Source organism: Trachurus trachurus, assembly GCF_905171665.1.
Source record: "Trachurus trachurus genome assembly, chromosome: 16".
Classification (NCBI taxonomy): Eukaryota; Metazoa; Chordata; class Actinopteri; order Carangiformes; family Carangidae; genus Trachurus; species Trachurus trachurus.
Window position 1 is genome coordinate 24345472 of NC_139902.1, and position 22246 is coordinate 24367717.

At 40.8% G+C, this 22246-nt stretch overlaps 2 protein-coding genes across 2 annotated transcripts; one reads left to right on the top strand and one right to left on the bottom strand.

Annotated features, from left to right (window-relative positions):
- Positions 1-5596: 5596 nt before the first annotated feature.
- Positions 5597-13111, top strand: sybu (syntabulin (syntaxin-interacting); the record flags this gene model as incomplete). The annotated part of the gene is made up of 7 exons (XM_083990317.1): positions 5597-5620; positions 5901-6087; positions 6618-6818; positions 8464-8563; positions 8733-8885; positions 10323-10478; positions 11232-13111. 7 exons carry the CDS (start codon positions 5597-5599, stop codon positions 12430-12432), a joined length of 2022 nt encoding a protein of 673 aa, XP_083846443.1. The 3' UTR covers positions 12433-13111.
- Positions 13112-15348: 2237 nt separating this feature from the next.
- On the bottom strand, positions 15349-22055 carry ebag9 (estrogen receptor binding site associated antigen 9). Its single transcript, XM_083989631.1, has 7 exons — positions 21759-22055; positions 21198-21292; positions 20737-20818; positions 20446-20604; positions 19320-19430; positions 18436-18527; positions 15349-17062 (listed from the first exon to the last, which is right to left on the bottom strand). Exons 2-7 carry the CDS (start codon positions 21278-21280, stop codon positions 16945-16947), a joined length of 645 nt encoding a protein of 214 aa, XP_083845757.1. The 5' UTR covers positions 21281-21292; positions 21759-22055; the 3' UTR covers positions 15349-16944.
- Between the last annotated feature and the right edge of the window lie 191 nt (positions 22056-22246).

Sequence of the window (22246 nt, forward strand, 5' to 3'; positions counted from 1 at the left end):
ACTCAGTTCCACCCAGGGTTCATTGCTTCCTCGGTTTGACGCAGTTACAAAAAAAATGAACACCTGTACAGACGAGACGAGATTAAACATCACACGGGTCACATGACTGAGGCCTGAGTCTGACAGGTTTCTGTCAGTCTGGACTCTGCACGTGTAGCCTATCCAGTTTTGGGGGAAGTATAGGTATGGCAAGCACTGTCTTCCTTTCTTTCTTTCTTTTTTTCAACAAATTAATCTATTTTTGTCGTAGGTTAAAGTAGGTGTTAAGGCTTTTAATATGTGGATGTGGGAAAGTTCCATATGCGCAGGCGCTGAATCTGAATATAAATGGATATAAATAAGACCAGGAGCAGCTGCCACGGCTTCTCCCTGATTTCAGCACCATGGAGAGTCCACTGGCTCTCACACTGTGCTCTTTGACAGGGTGTTTGGTATCACACAAACACACAGAACTTCTATGATGAATATATATGAGGCCAGTAAGGATCTAATCTATCTATCTATCTATCTATCTATCTATCTATCTATCTATCTATCTATCTATCTATCTATCTATCTATCTATCTATCTATCTATCCATCCATCTATCTACCTACTCAGACACTATCATCTCTCATCTGGCAACCAAATCTTGTGGAAATATATTCATATATCAGTCAGTAGCACCAATTGGAGTGTGCACCTTATCAATAAACATATGAATCAATATGCAGTATATGAATAATATATCGAGGCATACGTCATATGTTAAATAGGTATCGCTCATGGTTGAAAGGATCAGGGATGATGACACATTTAAACTGAGATCAAGCATGTGGTCATACTCGCGATGTCCGTAGCATAGCAGGCTAATATGTTTCTATATGATGGAGGGGGGTTGGTGCCTTGGTTGAGTAATGCCTCACGCGTTATGTAACACACTTGGGATGGTATAGTCATATTGTGCGTGCGATGTCAGCGGTCTCGCTTCTTGTCCAATCGTGTGTCCTCAGTCTGCACACAGCTCTCCTCCGCCCGACATCCACCATCCTCATCCACATCCCAGCAGCAGAGCGGAGCAGAGCAGAGCAGTGGGAGCAGAGCGGAGGCTGGCACCAGGAGGAGCATCAGCAGCGGAACGACCCTTTGTGCTTCACCCATAAACGCGGCATCTTCTGAGAGGAAACCCTCCATTTAACAGCCAGGCAAGCCTCTATACTGTATATTTCACTCCTTTTTGGGGGGTTAAAGGATGAAATTGAACTGTAAGAATGGGAGCAGGTGGCTGGTGGCGAGGAGCTGTTTACAAGTTCAGGGGCGAGTCTCTCTCTCTTTTTTTTTTTTTTTTTTTTTAAATTACCAAATAATCCCACATTTTTAACGGCTTTCACTTGTTTTGAGAGGTGATGGTTGAAATCCATCCACACCAGGCTTAAAGTTTGTTGTTTACATTGGCATTGGTTACACCCTGTAGCCTATTTCTCATGTCTTTATTCTAGAGGCATCTCTGCGCATGAGAAAAACATTGCCAGTAACTGTGAGGGCGCCACATGAAACAAAAACAAAACCTCGCTGCTGGGTACAACGTGACGAAAATTGGACAATGAACTGTTTGAGGGCAGATTGTGAAGAGATGCTGTCACTGTCAAGAGATATATGGATAATACCCCTCAGGATTACACTATAGTCAGTGATAATGGCTCTGAAGTGAGGTGTTTTGAACAAAGGGAGGAATGTAAACACATGGAAGGGCATTAAGGAGGGGGACTTAGTTGGAGCAGTGGGATCCTAATTTAGTTTATTATAAGAATTTCACATATTTTTAAAGGGTTTTAAAAGCACCATAGAGTTCCTGTGTGAAAACCATGTGGTGCTATGATAAACAGAATGATGCTGTTAGGGAATATTGTTATCATGATATCATCACAGCAGTCAATAGTGTTGTTTAATGGAACAAACCTATCAAAGTATGACACTATCTGTGCTATCAGGAATCCATTTTACAGAAGTTGCTTTGGTTTCAATGTGCTTCATACTCTCTGCCCTGATTCCTGAAAGTGAAAGAGATTAGCCAGTAATGACATCATGCAATGATGATGCAGTTTGTTTCAGGGTTAGTGAGTTCTGGGCAAGCGTTGCAAACAACACGTCTCTCTGAATTAATTCACTTTGTTTTTTTGGAGAACAATTATGTCTTCCATGGTGTAAGAAAAACAAAGGGAACATGGTGGCAGCTCCATCCGAAGCTGTACAGCACAACAGTGTGTGGTTTAGGAGTTCATCAGCATGAGTTTAAACATCATCATCACTAAAATTATTCTCAACACTTCATTAACAATCACATTAGGATAGAACTAACGGGCTCACTGCATCATGGGGTTAATATCAAAATGGATAAGAGAGCCTCACATTAGTCCATGTGCATGATCAACATTAGAAAGCACAGGGATGGATTAAGGGAATTATTATTCACGCCCACGCCATGCTGTTTTAAAAGTAGACCATCTGGATAAGAGAAACAGCTCAAGTGGAGGCTTAAAGACTTGTTTACCACTCACGTCCACATCCTCCGAGCATCCCACTGACAGGTTTTTTCCAAGTCTTCCTATCCCAGGCCAGTACAACTACTTTTTGAATCAGTGCACTTCCTCCCTCCATCCAGGCTTGTTTTTGGATGAGTTTCTGCAGGGATCACCGGTAGCTAAGGTTTAAGAGAGTAGAAAATCCTGTGTTTGCAACTTAGATAATGCTTAGTGTTGCTCAGCAGGTAGCCAATCAACATTGTCTGGAGGCAAGTGGGGGAGCACATACATGATCCTATTTAGTGCAGCATGGGCTCAAGTGAAAACACAATAAGAAAAGAGGGCAGGAAGAACGTGTCCACAGTTAAGATGGAAAAATTTGATTCAGCTACTAGAGGTTGCATGGTTGTCTGTATCCAAACACCTCAGGGCTTCAGGATACAAGCTACTGTGTGACCATAAACAAAATAAATTAGATTCACACAATAACAAATAATGAGATGATACTGTTTGAATGATTTGGCTCGAGGATCCTATATGTCTGTGTGCATTTCTTTAACAAGGCTGCTTGAGTTTGCATGAATTTATATTTTTAAAAAACTACACCTCTCTCTCATTTACCTTTCCTTGTTTTTGAATGAATTCTCTTGTTAACTGCATGCTTTTTTATTCATTTCCTATTGTGCATTATTGTTCCAGGTAAATTGGAATATTTTCATACCATCCATCATCACAGCTCTTTGCTTAAGTGTTTTGTTCTACTGCACTCACTGTAAGAGATTTTTTTAAGCAAAATATTTCATATTTATTTAAAACAAATGTACCAAAATGATAGAATCAAAGTCAGACACAGCCTATAAAACATGTTTCAAGAAGCTCACTCATGCAGACTCAAGGACACAGTGTTCATTCATTCTGAGAAAAGCGTTGCACGACTGAATGGTGGACACTCCACTCCCCCTCATCACCTCGGCACACACTGGATATTTTCAAAGCATCTTAAGAAGAACAGCAGAAGCTACACTCTGTGCAGATTTACACATAATTTGCTTCCATTGGGCTCGAATTGTTCATGCAGCGTTTTCCCTTGGTTGCTAAGACTGTTGCTAGGGCACGGCTCTGGTTGCTCTGCCCTGCTTGGTGCTTATAATGGGATTCTGCCGTGCCAGTGCACCAGGCAGCTGTGTGCATTGCTACAGTGTGATGGCACTGTGTTGCAATGTTTGGGGGGAATGCAGGAACTCAAACAGAAAGAAAGTGAAAGTGTTGGAAAGGCGGTGCAGAGTGACTACCTAGAGCTCAGATCTATTTTTGAGTCTTATGATAGGAGGTGGAGTTTGATTCCCACGACTCTGTTCTATTTCTGAAATCCTCTAGTGCTTGGTGCTTGAAAGAAAGAGGATTTTTTGCAGAAGTCTGGGCTGCTCACACAGGGATGTGACTTAAATTAAGTCATGGAGTGGTCATATTATTGTGAGGAGCAGGTGATCAAAGCAGGACTGACATCCATCCAACCAATTTTTTCTTTAAAAAAAGGGAGTACCATCTGGATGAAGCCAGGGAAGACGGGTTCAGACTCATCGATGCGACAGCAGCACACAGGCCTTGGGGTCAATTACATCATTCGTGATGCAAAAAAAAGAAAAGAAAAACATGTACACGCTTATGCAACTGACCCCCTTAGTCGATGATGCTCAGAGGCGATCAACAGGAGAGAGGAAGTGAAGAGATTGCGTAAAGTTTATTCAAGCATGACAGTAAATCTGCATTATTTAGCAACAGAACATCAATAAGAAATGTTCCTTTCTACTTTAAATGTGCATGTCAAATTCGGAAAGTTCGGGGACTATTTCTATTTTAGTTTTTACTTCAGCCCATTTTTGGAAGAGGATACAATATACCTCTATCATCCATTATGTCCCACTGATGGAACCACTTTGTAGCTTTTGGCAAGCAGCCGTACAGTTTTGGCACCGAGAGCTGATAAGTAGCGACGGTGTAGTTGTGCTTTGCAGAATCACACAGTGAAGTAAGACACTCTTCTGTGCTTCATATCTGATCATTTTAATTAGAAGCAACAATAATAAAAAGCCAAAATATGAAAAGAATACCAGTAATCACTTTTCTTTAGAGCTGTATCTGCACAGACTCTGAATTTAATTCCTTTGTGAGCAGAGGCAGTGCGTGAACTGAGTTATTTTAAATCTGTTCCTTTGATATATTTGCTTTTGTCTTGTCTCTTTTACTGTTTTTAGCAGCATGTCTCTCAGGGGAGGGGATGTTAGTCTGTTGGTTAGCCCACTACTTTGGTCCTGACTAAAAAAAATCTCAACAGCTATTAGACACATGAATATATTTTTAAAGATACATTTTGTGCTTTTCATGCTTTTTTAAAAAAGAGAGAGAGGATGAGATGCAGTAAAGGGCCACAGGTCAAACTGAGGGCACTGCTGTTAGGACTCAGTCTACATGGTAACACGCCCCAACAGATATCATAGTTCCCAGGTTATAAATGATTGAATGTTGATTCTCTGACTTTTCCTCTGGCATAACCACAAGATTGGCATTTTCGATTCAGGGTCACATGCGATTCAGGGTCACATGCCTCAAAACTGAGGGGATGGATTGTCATGGTTTTGAGATTTTTCACTTTTTCAGTGATACATCCCAACATCTTATTGTTGAATTACAGTGACGTTTTGGACAAATTCTCATGGTTCACCTGAAGATGAACCCTGACTACTTTGGTGACGCCCCTGTTTTGATAATTAAATGGCTTTATTTTTTTTTTTTGGTTTAAAATGAAAAACACCGTAGCATGTTTATTTTTAGATGTGACACAATTTGTTTCATAAGGTCATAAATTCAGTGTGTGTTGGCCATTTTTGGCTCCAGGCTAATGCCATCTGTACCAGGCAGGGTGTGTGTGTGTGTGTGGCAGTGGGTGGGATTTAGTAACACAGTTCAGACAGAGGGCCCTTGTTTGTTGAGCGCCACGTCAAAAATGCTGCCACATACGCAGTTCACAGAAAAATGACTCACCTGGTTTTTCTCCTCTCTTCCACTCGTCAGAAGAAAACGCTACGTGAAGCACAATGGGACCGTTCCAAGAGTATGAGGTGAGTTCATCTGGTTGGTGATACTGTAGATTTTTGCATATTGAGTTGACAATATTAGAAAACTTTGACAATATTAGCACATTTCATATAGCCTATCAATGGCTTTTTTCAGATATAAGGTAAAGTTAAAGATTGGTAAACTCTGAGCTTACAGTTATTCCATGAGGCCCCAATATGAATAAGAATAATTAATCATTCATGAATTTAAAAAAAATTAAGCCAAGTTGTGTTCCTGCAAAACATTATTGCCTCTAGCTGTGACAGATGTTGCTTTGAACAGGAAAAGAAGTCACCTGAGAAAGGAAGCCCCCGCAGTCGCATCCCACGCTTGGTCCTCCATCCCTTCCGGCCAAAGGACAAAGGATCACCTTTGTCAGATTCACCTTTTTCAGAGGAGGAGGGCAAGGAGTGTGACATGAGCTCTGACCACTCCAAGAGAACCATCAGCACCAACAGCTTCTGCTCTGGTAAGAAGTTCAGGTTTAGTCCCGAGCACCGCTGAGTTCATACCTGATATAAACTTCAGATACTATGAACACCCAGCACAACGTACAAGCTGTCAGATGCAAGATTGTGGTGTATTGATCTTGGTTGGCCGTGTAAACATAAATCCTCATGTGATACAAGCAGAATCTTTAATTCAGATGATAATTTGCATGCAGGATTACGCAAGGCCAAGCATTAAATGCATCTATGTTTACTTTATGTTCACCCAAATTGGACTCCTTACAAATTCTACACTGAAGAAAATGTCACTCTGTGTGTGCAGTGTGTGTGCATGTATGTGTGTACACCGTGTAAACCAACCACAACACAAAAACTGCTTGATAAGTACTTTTTAAAAAAAAAGTGATGAGCCATTGTGAAAGCCGTTATGCTATCTGTCAGATAACACCCCGGCTGAACGTTGAGCTCTGACTTACTGCTTGTGTTTGCTGCCCGCCCTGCACTTGCCTGTTCGTGGCTATTACTGTCTGTGTGTACCTGTCTACAATAGATGACACCGGCTGCCCCACTAGTCAGTCTGTGTCCCCCTCCAAAACCCCGTCAGGCTCAGATCAGAGTGCCCATGGATCGCCGATCCTCCCGGAGCGCAAGGCCAAAGTGAAGAGGGTGAGGGTGATGGCCGAGTGGAGCGGTGAACAACGGAGCACGCAGAGGCACAAGAGGGAGCTGAGGTCGGCCATGAAAGCTAGAGGTAAAAAAAAAAAGAATAAATACAGAGATGAAAAAGAAAAGATGAAATATACAAACAGAAAGAGGATCAACAACATTTGAAATCTCTGCTATCATGATCTAATCCTCCACTCTAAGGGAATAATCGGCATTTGTGAATCTATTTTTGTTCATGACTCCCTCTCTGTTTTTTTCCTCATGTGCAGACTCTTATACAAAAACACATAGGGTATCCAACTTCAGCATGCCAGTGGTATCCCAAAGGCCAAAGTACAATAATAGTATTTGTCACATGTCAGCAGCTAACAGATTCCCATCCTTTTTGACTCGAACAAACACTGACTGGGAAGCAGCTGCTTGCCTAAAAGCGGAGCAATAACTGGAGTAAATTATCCTCTGTACATCTGTGCTCTGTTAACAGATATCAGAAACAGTTCACTCCAGTTCTTATGCCAAAATTAAATTTCCTCTCTTTTAATCTGTCTAAATCTGGGGTCATGAGAGAAAAACTGCTTGATCTTGAGACAAAATGAGGCAGAAAGCTGATTGGTTGAGGAAAACATTTGGGAGCTTAGCCAATTAGGCTGATTAGCAGGAGGTTACTACACTGATTGAATGTGCACATGCTCTCAGTTGACTCACCAAGGGGTGGAGGATCACTATAGTTTTAAACTATTTTATTTGACACAGTCGTCACTGGACATAATATGGTTTTGTTAAACGCGATGAAGAGATGCTACTCAGGTATGACTAGATTTAATGTAAGAATTTCAACAAAATATTTAGTGGCAGTTTTGAACAATAAAGTTGGCTGATGCTCAAAGCTTTAGCACTTTGAGGCTGAGGCCCTTTATATAAAATGTGTGTTGCAACATTTGAGCAGATTGTGTTACACATAATGGCTGGATGTTGGGTATTTCTGTTTTTTAATGGTGTTTGTAATCACATGAAGTGGTTTATCTGTATTGCCCTGCTCTTTAAACTCACATTAGCCTAACTAGGATATAGATTATGGGGAGCAGCTCGCCCAAAAAGCTGTTGTATAAGAGTCTGAGGCTGTGGTATTTGGTTGTTTACTCCATTAGGGAGGCAGATTTGTGGATGTAGCCTACTCCTTATGGAGAGGGGGACATGATAGTCCTGTTTGATGCTGCACTTTCTAACAGGAGAAGACGGTGCTGCTGATAAACGTAGCCTATATCAAAGGTGCAAAGATGAAGGAAGGTATACAAATGGTTAAACATGATAAAATAAGATAGTGTTTACGTTAAAACTAATGGGAAGGTTTGAGGCTTGAAGCTACATGTAACAATAGATAATTTTCTCCCTTGTTTTTTTTAAAGGCAAAACCAGTGAAATGTTCTGATACTTTCACAAATATGGTGCCAGAGTTACATAAGTACAGAGAGAGTCATATTAGGTCAACTCAATATAGTTTTCTACCATTGGCCAATGTTTGCTGACATTAGCTAATGTTTGCTAAGATTGGCCAACAGTATACAACACCAAGTGAAGCTGCAGCACAGAAACCCCTGCGAGATTAGATTTTAGCTTGACTTGACTGTGTTCCTTTCTGATGTATTGTACATTTAATTCAGAGGAAGATTCTTAAATCGTCTTCAAAATGTTTGCTAGCCTGCGCAACATGCTGATGTTTTCTCCTGCAGGAAGTGAGGCCGACTTCAGCTCCTCCAGCAGCACAGGCAGCCTAAAGACCAGGGAGAGCCTCACCTGTAATTCAGCTGGAAAGAAAGCTCCCTCACGAAGGTATGGACTTTAACACATGCATTATTATCTCTATGCTTTGCAGGGTCAGTGGTAGACTCAAAAACATGGGCATGATCTCAATTAAAGGGGAAATGTTTGTTATGGATATAATTCTTTGTTTTTAACACTTGAAACTTCTCCTTGGGGGTTTTGTTTACATCCTTTTAAGTCGCAGCACCCACATCAGACCTTTGCCAGTGTTCAAACCAGCCGGGAGCCCGACACCCCACCGCGATTCAGAGCTCTATGCTCCCTACAGGACTCCTCCACGAGCAGCCTCCTCAACCAACAGCAGCAGCTGCAACTCCAGCCCCACCTCCAGGTACCAAACAAGTGCTCTCATGCCATGCATTATTAATATTCACAGAACAAGGTTTGCAGCTTCAAAGTAAAATATTCTGATCAGTTGTTATGGCCTCCTGGACATGTACTTCTAACCCTGCCACGTGTCTCCATTTGGATTCATTGCAAATTCAACCATGTCCACCTGAGGCGGAAGTTAGTAGATTTTTGGAGATTGAGGGATTCGGATTGTGGCTCAGGCCATGTAGCTACAGTGGGTGAGTGGGTGGCTGGATTAGGGTGAGGCTGTTTTTATCATTTCCCCTCTTGCAGCTGGCTGGGATTATATCGGTCATGATTTGGCTGTGGGTTGGATTAATGAGGATTCTTTTAAGCAATAGTCTGAATACGGTACTCAGGCAGCGACCCCATACAGGCTGCAGCCAACTTGTAACTGGATTAGAATTAATGCACCTTGGTTTGGAGAAGGGAGGAGGGTCATAAATATTTCACACAGGCAGAATTCATGTGTGAACTGAACAGCCTGAAGCTCAAAGGGGTGGACCACCGTGAATTTTGACAAGGGGCTCCAGACTCCAAATTACTGGTAGGGTGTACTTTGTACTGTAGGCTTACTGTTTGTTGGCTGCTCAGCCCTGCACAGGGTTTAACATAAAAATCCTCTCTCAGCAGACAAACATTCAACCCGCAGCCCCAGCAGCAGCAAAATCTGCCCTTGTTATGTTGCAGTGAGAGCTTCCTTTAAAAAAAAAAAAAGCAAAAAAAAAAACCCTTCTCCTGTCACTTTAAGACGTTCTGCTGTCAGCTTTCCTGTGCCTAGCTAAGTGTCATGTGACATCTCTTCCTTTCACATGCTACCTTCTCCTGGGCTGTTTCTATTTCTGGCAGGGACGCATAGTGCTCGCATCAAAGCCTCAAGTATCCCAGGTTGCTAGGATGTTGTGCTAGTCAGTGGAAGAGAGGGGCTTACAGACTGCTTTGCATATTGTCCAAATCCACCCACTCGTCCTCTACAGAAAAAAAAAAAACACAAATCCTTTTATCAGTTTTCTTTGAGGATGATAACACTGATCACAGGACATATGCAGAGGGCATTTGAATGCTAATGCAATTAGCTTGTAGATTAGAGCTTTTTCTAGTAAGGTGATTTCCCTCCTTGCTAACTCTGCTTGTATTTAGATAAACCAGCATTTTAGGGTTTTTTGCCTCTAGTCTGCAGGCCAGTAATCCTGTGTCAGACAGTAATTCCAGGCTTCAGAGAGCATCTGCCCTGACAGCACTCTCTCAGTCAGACTAATTACCCTCTGCAGGGAGCAATTTTACTTTGAAATGTCTAACTGGTTTGTTTTCTGCTGCTGCTTTTAAAATGTCTAGTTAGGGAGCTGATGGATACGGTGGCTCCAGAGTTTTCTATGTGGCTTTTCACCAGTGTTATAATTATATCTCTACCTGACAGAAGAGCAAACCTTGGCCACTACCACTCCTGTGGAGACAACCATGGAATCAGACCGCCAAACCCTGAGCAGTACCTCACTCCTCTGCAGCAGAAAGAAGTGGCCATCAGACACCTAAAGACCAAACTGATGGAGTCTGAGAACAGAGTTCATGACAGGTTAGTTGAGATTAAGCATCATGGCGGCCACTGTGTTTTGTATTGCATCTGTAGCTTTTAATATGGATGGTGGTGGTCGTATCAGGGGAAAGAGCGATACTGTGGTTGTGATGTTATCATACATATTGCAGCTCTTTTCAATTATAAACATCTTCTGAAGTGTGAACCTACAGGGAAATTGGCATTGCATAACATGGCTTGATGTTAGGCTACTACTTGCGCAAGACTAAGTTATTTATTTTTAAAGTATCAGGAGATTGACATTATTTTACACATTATATACAAATTTGCATTCTTGCAAACAACCATAGTCAATAGCCAGTAAGCTTTGCATAAAGTTTGGTAACTGGAAGATGGCTACCTTGGATACCTAATAAAAAAACAGGCATTTAAGCTCACTACAAACCTCAGATTCATCTTTATACTGTTTTTTTATGGGTAAAACTAGGAGAACAAACTTTTACATTGTGATTTGACCTCTGTTCAGAGCAAATAAGATGGGGTTGTGTGAATTGAAAACATGCATGTCCTGCTCTCAGTAATGAGTGTGACAGCAGGCTAGATTTTTGTTGGCAGGTGGATTCTTTTTTGCTACCTTTTTTAGGTTAGTTTACCCCTATATCAAACCTTGCACTAAGCTAACTTTAGCTTCATATTTGGCATACAGGTATGGGAGCCCTCCCATCCCTGCAGAAACCTTCCTCAACACTGAACAACTGAAGTAATGCTGTACATTTGTTTTCTCTTTATCAGAGAGACAGAGATTGAGGAACTGAAGGCCCAGCTCTGCAGAATGAGAGAGGACTGGATTGAAGAGGAGTGTCACCGGGTAGAGGCTCAGCTGTCCCTCAAAGAGGCTCGCAAAGAGATCAAACAGCTGCGTCAGGTGGTGGAGACCATGAAGAGCAGCCTGATGGAGAAAGATAAAGGAATACAGAAGTACTTCATTGATATCAATATTCAAAACAGGAAGTTGGAGTCCCTGCTTCACAGCATGGAGCTGGCTCAGAGTGGTGCCAACCTCCAAGAAGAAAACACACTGGACTTCATCTGTGACAGTCCTGACAGTGATGGGAAGAAGATGGCAGAGGAGGAAGAGGGCGGGATGGAGCTGGGAGACCAAGGGGTGGAGGCGATGGCAGACAGCGGGCTGCTGGTGAACGACGAGATGGCCAACAGGGCGGACATTTTGGAGCAGGTCTTCATGTCCACTGCAGTGGACCTCAGTCAGGACTCGAGTGGCAAGCTGAGGGCTGACGCAGAGTCAGGGCCTGGGGTTTCTGCACTGTTAGAGGAGCAACAGTCCATTGATAAATCTACACAGGCTCTGCCAAACGTCGTTTCCACCACCATCACCATCTCCTCCTCAAGCACAACCTCCCAGCAGACCACAGAGGATAAAGGAATCCAGACCGACATAATGCCCATGTCTCCAGACCTGCAAGCTCTGCTCTTCCAGCTGCTGAAGTTCCACGGGGCTACAGCTGCAGACGCGGCTTCATCATCAGCCTCCAGCAGTCTTCTCTGCCTCCCGAACCTGCCCACTTCATCTCCAACCACTGCCAGTCTCCCCGTCTCCACACCTTCCCCACCGAGAATGCCCAGTACCGCTCAGCAGCCAGGAAGTCCCGACACCTCCACCGATTCCGGCATGTGCAGCTCGGAGCCTGCACAGAGCCGACGCTTCATGGAGGAGCTGGACTTTGGTGTCGCCGATGAGGAAATTTGTCTGTCACCAGGACTGGAAGTGGTTGGGAAGCGATACTGGAGCAACAGCTTCCTGGTGGATCTGGTTGCCGTGGCGGCCCCCGTGCTACCCACGGTGGCCTGGCTGTACTCGCGACACGGTGTGGACGGAAGCTATCCGGTGTACAACATCGCCGCTCTGATCAGGGGCTGTTGCATCATGGGATTGCAGTCTCTTCGTCATGTCACTCACAGGCCGGATGCGTAATGGCTTCCAACCTGCATGCACACGCCTAACCTTGAACTAAAAGCACTTAAGCATCTTTTTGAGTATTTGTTTTTCTTTTTTTTTTGTTTGTTTGTTTGACACCTGATGATATCAATGCAGTTATTTTTGTTCCAACACTGTTACTTTGCACTGTACAGTTACCATGAGTTGAAGCAAAATGGTGACATGGAAGGGATTATTTATAAAGTGGGTATTATATTTATTTATTATTTACATGTATTATTAAGCTGATCATCTGGGTAGATGGTTGAAGTGTTATCATTGTCCTGTGGTGTTCCCAGTTGTCGTGTTCAAAAAAAAAAAAGTTCTTTATGTTGATGTTGCTGAGGATGGGATTTTTTAGAAGGTGAAAGATTGAATGTTAGTTTGTGTTTCGACAGGTTCGCAAAATTCAACTGTTTTGAGTTACTGTTCAGAAGAAACCTTAAACCTTCAGCCAAAGCTTTAATGTGAATTCACTGTCATTGTTTTGTGAAGAAGTATTTTATTTTTTTTCCCTCCCTCGGAGTAGAGCTTTATTGAGTACAGCCTGTGTATTGTTCATAGAAGTAAGTTGAAGCTTCAAAGCAACTCACACTTGTTACGTGCCTGAGCTATGTGCAATACTGGTGGTTTACATCAACTGTCCTTGTATCTTTATTAAAGCATGATAATTCTGGCCATATGTTTGGACTCCTGTTTTTCATTTGCAGGTGTGTGATGATGAGCAAGCAACCACCAAATGGGGATGATAATTTGACTTTGTAAGATTTGACTTTGTGACTGGTGAACAGTGGGAGCGCCCACGTATTATTTAATTTGAGCAAGTTCTCATAAATTAATAATAGGGGCGGGTGTCTCGTCTAATCCTATGCGCAACCAAGCAATATCCTCAGGACGGCTCATCTTACGTAAAAGCTTTCCCAGCCTGTATTTTCAGACGTCCCTTGGGTTGTGGAGCTGACAATGTGAAGTGCATTAGATCCACTTTACTGCGATTGCTCAGAAGCTGTAAAATGCTGCTTGTACCCTTACACCAGTAAAAACTGGGTCAGTGCCTGAGCAGTTGGAGGTTTACCCACAAGAACTACCAGTGTTTTTTTTCTTTTTTTAGTCATTACATAATATCCAGCCACATTAAATGAAAATGAGAGAAAAGCTGATTAATTCTAAATGAACTAACACTTGGCGTCTTTGCTATGATTACTCTTTTCTTCCACTCTGCCATACGGCGATGTATCTTAAGTTACATAACCATGATCCCTCTGTTTTTAAGGCATTAAACTAATGAGTCATCAGATGCTGTAATCCCAGCACTAGTCTGGATTCTAGATTAATATATGAGCAGCAATGGTGTCAAGTCTGGTACAACACCAGTCTTGTAAAATTAGAATATACTGTGTAGGGGTGGGAGAAAAAATCGATTCACATAGATATCGCGATATCTTTTTTGACGATTTTTAAATCGATTTTTTTTTTCAAAAATCGATTTTTTTTTTTTTGAAAAAACATTTTTTTTTTTGAATTTTTTTTTTTTTTGTTGAAATTTTTTAAATATTGTGCAATGTGTATTTGTTAGCCTCTTTTACATACAGAGAGTACAGGCTTTGAAAATGGTTTAAGTTCACTTTATAATGGAGTATGTTAATTTATAGGCTCCTACAGTATTTGTGTGCAGATAAATGTTAAAAATGCGACTAAAAATCGAGAGAATCGGCAATATCGTAGAATCGCAATTTAAATCGAATCGCCATCCAAAAAATCGTAGAAGAATCGAATCGGGAGAAAAGCATATCGTCCCAGCCCTAATACTGTGTGATTCTTAAGCCTCCCAGGACAATTATTCAGCCTTATAGCTTGTTCGCTTTCTGGAGAGTGGTGACGTACATTTTCCAATTTTTGAAACTGGGTCAGTCTCTGAGAGGTTTTGGCAGACAGGCAGTGTCCCTGCACAGATGGGAGTGACATCATTGTGATGGAGGTCAGATGAGCGATGACAACTGTCCATCAATTGAAGTTAAAGGTCAACTTGTTGTCGGACAGTATAAGGTGGTGATGATAAAAACAAGGCTGAACATCTGCGCTAGAGGGGTTTACAGCGCTGTCTCCCAGATAGCTAACATGTTAATGTTAAGCAGTAGCAAGTATCATGTGTTGGCCATCTTGGTTAAGAATATTATCCTGATAACGTTCATTAATCATCAATAAATACAATAGCTGAGGTTAATATTTAATCATAAAAGGTCTAATAGGCCTACAATAACAGTGAAAAACTTAAATCTTGACCCCAGTGTGCTATAAATAATAAATAAATATGTTTTATATCACCTTATAACTTTTTACAGATTTTGTTATTGTATCCTTAATATTATTGCTAGTTATTTTATGCATATCTGTATTTTTTTCTATTCTATTGGAGCTGCTGACACAATAATTTCCTGCAAATGATTAATAAAGTACTATTGTATGGTATTCTATTCTATTTGTGTAAATGTTAATTAATCACTTTGACATCTCAGTTGTAAATAAAAATCTCAACTTCATGGTGCCGGGTAAGGATATCACTAAAGTCTGCAGGATTCACCCTCTGGCAACCATAAATGTATGGCTTTATTGCCATGGCATTATATACAAACACTCTGAATCAAAGTATTGGAGTGGTTGTCCAATTCTGTCATCGCTTGGACCTGAGTGCAAAAAAACAAACAAAAAAACAAAAAAAATAGACAAAAAAACCTAGACACGACACTCCTCGCAAATTTAAAGATTAGGCAATATGTCGATCCATCTGTCAGATAGTGTTTCTTAAACTACAGATCAGGCAGCAGACTCATGACCAGAGATGTTCACCTGAATCAAATTACTTTTATTAAAATCCTGTGTAGGATTAATACAGCAGGCATACAATCTGCCAGACTCTCTAGATTGAGCTTGTGGACTTTTACTTTTAATGTAAGTGCCTGTTTGTGCTCAACCATGACAATTCATGAAACATGAAATCATACTCACCAATGTGGAAAAAAAGAAGATGAGAACCATGTGGTTCTCTGCAATTCATTTTTGAAAAACAAAAAACAAAAATTAAAAGTGCAAAATGACAAAACAAAATAACATGCAGCTTTTCTCAAATGGTAACAGTTGGGAAAAGAGCATTTCATAAGAAAGCACGAATCCATATAGATTGAATTCCCTTCAAATAAACACCTGCTTTCGGTTTTACTCCTAAACCCAATCATGCATTGATCAGCCATGCTATTATCAAAGTGTGAACAGAATCAGCAACTCCGAGCTGGTCAATTTCATAGATAATGTTAACTCATTATTTCATTAGATGTATAAGATCAAACTGCTGCAAAGCTTTTCTTATTGTAACATTTAGTATAGAAACTTGTCCCACTCATGCCATTTCACACCATCTATCATAAGTCATGGACTCACAACATACCCAATGCACACTTTAATAAAGGCCTTTCTTCATTTTCCATTGTTTCCGTGACAACAGCTTGCTGATTGGCAGTGGTGCCAATTTTTGGCAAGACCGTTAGCGCCTTGCATTTCCAGATTGAGAGAAGAGGGGGGGAAATGTTTCTTTAATGGCCAGGGTGACTAGTCTGGGATTATGACGTGGTTAGGATCTATGTTTTATAGGGACAGTGTCTGTGCAGTGAGTGTATCAACTATTCAAGAGGAAAGCTCCCTTTGCATGAGGAAAAAAAAAAGTCAATGTAAATCAGTTGCTATGAGATTACCATAGGAACCCACAGCTTTTATAGTTGGGCTTGATTCTAGTCTATGGTCATTTGTCCATTTGTCCGTACCAAATTAAAAATCCTCAGCCTTCAGTTTAATGCAGGTTTCCAGTGTTCTAACGGCTGCACAGCACAGGGAGACGGGATGAAATATTAAGCAACATTCATTGGAAAAACAAAAATCTGTTTCGCAGACAACAACAGACATAAATATAAAAACACAATAATCAAGCAAACCGAGGGATGTCACTGGTATACAGTGATGCTTAAAATTAATTACACGTCTTTGTCCTTTGAGCTTATAAATAAGACAAAGAAAAGGAATTGTACTCCCTAATTGAGTCTCAAAAGGTAGCACAGGTACCAGTTTATTTACAAATGTTCCTGGGAAAAACCAAAACAGATCATTTTTCTACACTACCTAACAGATTTCTAACCTTTAACCTATGATGAACTGGATTGTATGAAGACCACTCTCCCTTGAGGACTGAAATGACCCTGCGACATGAACAGCGAATAGACCAGGAGCGTTATCTGCCTGAAGAATGATGCGTTTTACACTTCTGCAGCTTGAAAAACAGATTAAAATGGCTGCTGGTGGAAACATGGAGGTGGTGGAGGAGGAGGACAGTTTTCTAACGGATAAGTAGTGTACAGTGATAATCCTGTTCGGTTTGATGACTTTAAAGATAGATTAAAGTTTGATTCAGTGTCTTTTTGCACTCCCTATTCCTTTGGCTCAAATGTGAGCATTTCTAAAGTGTTACGAGAGCTTCACTGCAATCTTCTGCTCCTTCTTCATCATCCTCTGAGCGTCTTTCTCCATCTTCTTCCTTTGCTGCTCCATGGACCGCTTTTCTCTCTCGGCCATCTTCTGTTCTCTGTTAAACGAAGGCAGAACAAATGCACGATTGTCATTACTGAGCACATCAACAGAAGCTAGGTCAGCTGGGAGTGAGGAAAACAATATCTTGCTGCTTGTGCTGGTGCTGCTGTAAAAAGCGGTACACACTGCCACCTGCTGGCCATGACGAGAAGCTGCACTGCTCAAACAGAAAAGTGCCACTGCCGATAATACTCACCTGTTAACATTCTCACTATTATACTTTTGTCTGTTCGAAAGCAACATGTTTAAAGGGAATTTGCCCATATTCTTTTTTTGCTGATGTGGCTGGATGGCGGATTATTTTCTTGTGTATTTCATGTTTTCTTCATATATTTTGAAACAAAGCCTCCCAGTCTATTACAAGAAGGGCACATACAGTTAAGTCCTTGGTGTAACAATCATATCACACCAATGTTATTCCCGACTGAGAATGAATATTTTATGCGAGACAAAAATGACCTCTTTGACCTAATTTCCTCATTTAAGCCATCGTTGTCATCAGAACCAGCTTTCTGAACCAACTGAGGTTGCTTGAAAAGGAGACAATCTGATTATCATAAGGAGTTACATACTAACACATGGTCATCTTTTTGAAAGTTTTCTTAAACCTATAACGGCCTTAAGATGCTGTCATTAAGAACAAACAATGACTGTCCCGGCTGACGTGTGACTTACATGTGAATCTTCAGGGTCATTGTGGATTGACACATTTGAAAAAAATGGCAGTAGAACAGTTCAGTGGCATGGGCGGTGAGAGAAAAAAAGCACTTTTTCAAATGCAGTATGATTACATATTGGTTTATGTGACATTTATCTCACGAGTAAAGGGCAACTATATATCATGTGACAATGTGAAAATAGTGTGACAATATAAAACCTGCAGCTCCCATCAGCTTGTTAGTGAGTTCCAGATTAGCATTTCATTGTCTGGCAGCCACTGAACTGTTGTTGCTTCACTCTCACTGCTCTCTCTTACTGTTGTGTTCTGAGCTGCAGCTGTTTTCAGTGAGAAAGCTTTAAAAAAGACCACAGCACAGTGTCTGCCCAGCAGCAAACAGCAGACAGACACAGTTAGAGACACGCTGGTGAACACAGTGGAGCACTTAGCAGCCGGAGACAGAACTTTGCCCCAGGAGTTGGTGAACCCAAAACTGAACTAAAGTGGAGTGAATGGACTTGTGCACTTCTGCATTATGCATACATCAGGCGGGAAAAAACACGACTTCAAACACATCCTGATGTTGCTTTACAACTGTGGTACTACATGTGTCATCATATCAACTTAGGAGGTGACAAATGTGTCAATGTAGTGATGTTGTCCCCACTGTTTTATAATTGACAAATTATCATTTATATTGTTTGTATTACCTGAGCACCTCCTCTGCTCCCCAGGCAGCATCACCCTCGTCCTCCCAGGCATTCGTGTCCTCCTGCCAGTTGTCCATTTCTCCAAGCTCAGCCTGAAGAACAGCAAAGTGTACAATTATATCCCTGCAGATGCGACTGTAAAAACAATATTCCTGTAGTTGATGTCCTAAATAAGACAAAAACAAAGTATTTTACATTATGCAATATTTATTTACTAGAAAATTATCTTGCTGAGCTCCACCAGATTTATATTGTATGTAGGAAGCTGTATTGTCTAGATTGTTGCATTCGTACTTGGTAATAGTGGAAGTGTCAACTTAGGCCCCGCCCCCTTTTTTTTCTCCCTTTCAGCTATTTGTTTTATAGATCAAATTGAGTATTTGATATTATATATGAATAAATATAACCAGTAATTTAACACATGAGAGGAGCTCTAGGCCATTTTGTTTTGTCAAAGTAGCTCTCTCACTGAAGGCCCATATAGTTGTGTGGACAGATAATGACTGAACACTTAGATCCGTGTCTCGTCTCCTGTAGCTTTAAACTTTCAATACAAGTTCAGTGAGTTACACAACAGGTTTTAACTTTCATTTTCATTCCAACACAATCTCACATTGTACATTTAACTGAAATATATTTCATATGCATTTGTATAGCAGCCTGTAGAGATGTGACACCTCAGATTGTTTATTTCAATCTTGTACTATTTTCACTTTTTCCTCTTCATTCTGTTCCCAATGATTTTCTGCATTAAAGTTATGTGAAATTTGGACAGAGTTGCATTTACATCTTATAGGGCTCTACACCAGAAACCTGTCTTGATCCTAAACTTTTAAAAGATCAAACAACAAATGTGAGAAGCAAAAAACCTGCTTGAAACTCACAGAGGGTGGACTGAAGGTCATCATATCCTGCGAGGCTGCCAGTCTGCTGGAGAATCCTGCTGAGCCATCAGGCACCAGGTAGTTCAAAGGCTCCCTCTTCTTCAACACGATCTGCAAAGTGGAAATCAGGGAGAGAGAAGAAAAGCTCAGAATTTAACTAAACTAAACTCTGTGATGCAGTATAATCCCACATACGGGCGTAGATGCAGCAGTTTCTATATCGAAATTAGGCACGATTCAAGAAAATACCTTTATTAACAATGCAGATGCACTCTTCTACCCATCATAGCTTTATGCATTTATGTTTTAATGGATAAATGTCCATATACATCATGAACATAAGGAAACTATTGAGTATTTTTAACTAATTTGGTGAACTGCTATATTATCTCCGACCTTTATTTAACCAGGCAAAATTGCTAAGAAAGCATTCTTATTTAGGCAATGACCTGGTAGGAGGCAAATGACCTCCTAAGGGGCAAAAGGGAGAGGGGGATAATCAAGAGATCTTCCATCAGTGTCAGAAATGCTTTACAACTAAGTCTCTCTCTCCGTGTCTGACCATGTGTTTTACTGTACCATGTCTAGTAAAAAGAAAACACCACATGCTACCTTGAGATTATTAAAACAAATGATCTCCCTTCATATCTAAAGCAGCAGGCGAGCCAGCTCATACACCGCGGCACTTTGTGGCTTCTGTCCAGATGGTTAACTTCCACATTTGACCACTTCCTTAAATGTGAACAAAATGGTCTGTTTCTAACCCATCTGGGTCTTGCATATAAAATTTGCAAACTTGCAATCCAACAAGCTACAAAATGCAGAGTTGCGAGGTTTCCCTGTAACGTCTGAGAGCAGAGCATTCTAGTCTAGTCTGACACAAAGCAATTAAAAACGTCTACATCTGAAAAACATACATTAAACTTTAGGGGAAAAAAGAGCAGAGGCAAATTTGTTCACACTGTCATACTAACAAAACTGATCACACAGTAAATACATTTTCATTGATCTTCCCAACTAAAAGTAAAATCACAGTTTCAAAACACCAGAGTATAATTTTAATAGGAAGCAATCTTGCATCCAGTCTATCAGTTTAGATGCACAGCTGAGCTGTCTGTAAATGTACCTTCTGTGTTTTCCTGATGGTGGGAGCCATGTCTTTGAAGTAGTCGGGTTCTTCATCCACATCGTTGGGTGTAACGTTTCCATTGCCACCTTCAATCTTAATACTTGTCGGAGCATCTTCATCCCAAGAGCTCCATTCTTCAATCTCTGGCTGTGCAGACTAGAAGTAGAAGTCAAATTCACCGGTTGTATTCAGGTCAAGAGTTTCTTGTAAAACGTATGTATATAAGCAATAATGTGCAACAATTACAGTGGTAGTGTGCCTGGTTCTGTTAATAAATCCATTACTGACCTGTTTTGGTACTGATGATGAAAAATCCACTGTTGTTGGGAGAGTTATTTGATCCCCACTGAGCTTACGCCCCCTTCCAGTCCTGCAGTGATACAATTCAATAAAAAGTCAAGTTGAATTATTTAATGTTATCAAACATTGAACACTGTCCAACCAGGAAGAAAAACTTTGCCAATTAAATGTTCTTAGCACATATCAAATGCACACATGAGGGCCAGCATAGTGTTAAATCACCATTCATACAATCTATCTTGCATTAAAATGACCCAATATTAATACTAGTGAACAGGATGCAAGAATTGACAAGGAAGATGCATGATTTAAGGGAGACTGGGCTGTTTCTTAAAAACATGATGGTGAGTTTTTTTTTTTTTATTTTTTTTTACTTTTTTAATGTGTATGTATTTGCAAAAGACTTCAATTTAATCAATGACATATATTGGACATTCAGACACACTCACCTGCATATCAATCTTTTAAAGAAAGAAAGTAAGCTAGCGAGGCATGTGCAAATCTTGAAGAGACGGAACTGAGTGATGGCCATGATGAAACTGAACTGTTGGGAAAGAGTGGAGATAAAATAAAAAAAATACAGGTTTACAATGACTGCATTGCTTGTCGTACCTGCTAAATCCTACCAAAATGTATAGTAAAGAAAACAGGTAAGAGTAGAGTTAAACTAATGAACAGCTGATCTGAAGTCAGTAATTGTTATTTGCTGACGTACACAAGCATAATGTACCAACAACCTGTCTATTCATTATCTGGGGAGCCGTGACACCGTGTCTCATTAACATGCAACCCCGCTGTAGTGTAAACGGATGCACTAAACACAACGAAACAAATAATACATGCATATGTACAAAACGCAAACGCAATTTATATACCGCCGAAAAAGACATCCGAGTTGTTTTAACGTTAGATACAATACAAGCACTGCGATTGTTTAAGCTACACAGACGCCAACTACATTATCTCTTCACGTTTGAATGTGCACATCTTCGGTGTACAGCTTTACTCACCTTGAGAGATGATAATGCAACGTACTCAGAGCAGCTGCTTTCTTCTTGTGTGGCAAAAAGGCAGGTTCATTTATTTGCTAACCGTAGCTTGCTAGCTTAGCACACAGGAAAACATTGTACCTCTGAACCCTTTAATTGTCTCCAAAAGGGGGCATAGTGGATGTGATAAATTATATCGCTGTCATGTCAAAACCATGCATGTAACAACTGTACACCCCGATGAGGTTTCATGACAAAACTCCGAAATTTGGGTCGTCGCTCATCTCTGTCCCGTGGCTGCCATCTTTAAACTGGGAGGAGCAGGAACAGGGAAGTGTACAGCGTGGTGCTGATGCATTCAGGTGCTGCAGGAAATTGGCAAAGTAACAAATATAATTGTTAGAATAGAAAATACTTTAATCGTCCCCTGGAGGGAAATTAAAGTAAATATTTGTTTAAATAGAAAATAATTGTTAAAGTAAATAATAAAAGTAAATATTAAGTATAAA

Coding starts and splice junctions, on each gene's coding strand:
- ebag9 (XM_083989631.1), bottom strand. CDS start 21,280: ATGGCCATCACTCAGTTCCGTCTCTTCAAGATTTGCACATGCCTCGCT. Junction 20,605..20,736: donor CATCATCAGTACCAAAACAG/GTCAGTAATGGA, acceptor TTCTACTTCTAG/TCTGCACAGCCAGAGATTGA. Junction 17,063..18,435: donor GGAGCAGAGGAGGTGCTCAG/GTAATACAAACA, acceptor TTCGTTTAACAG/AGAACAGAAGATGGCCGAGA.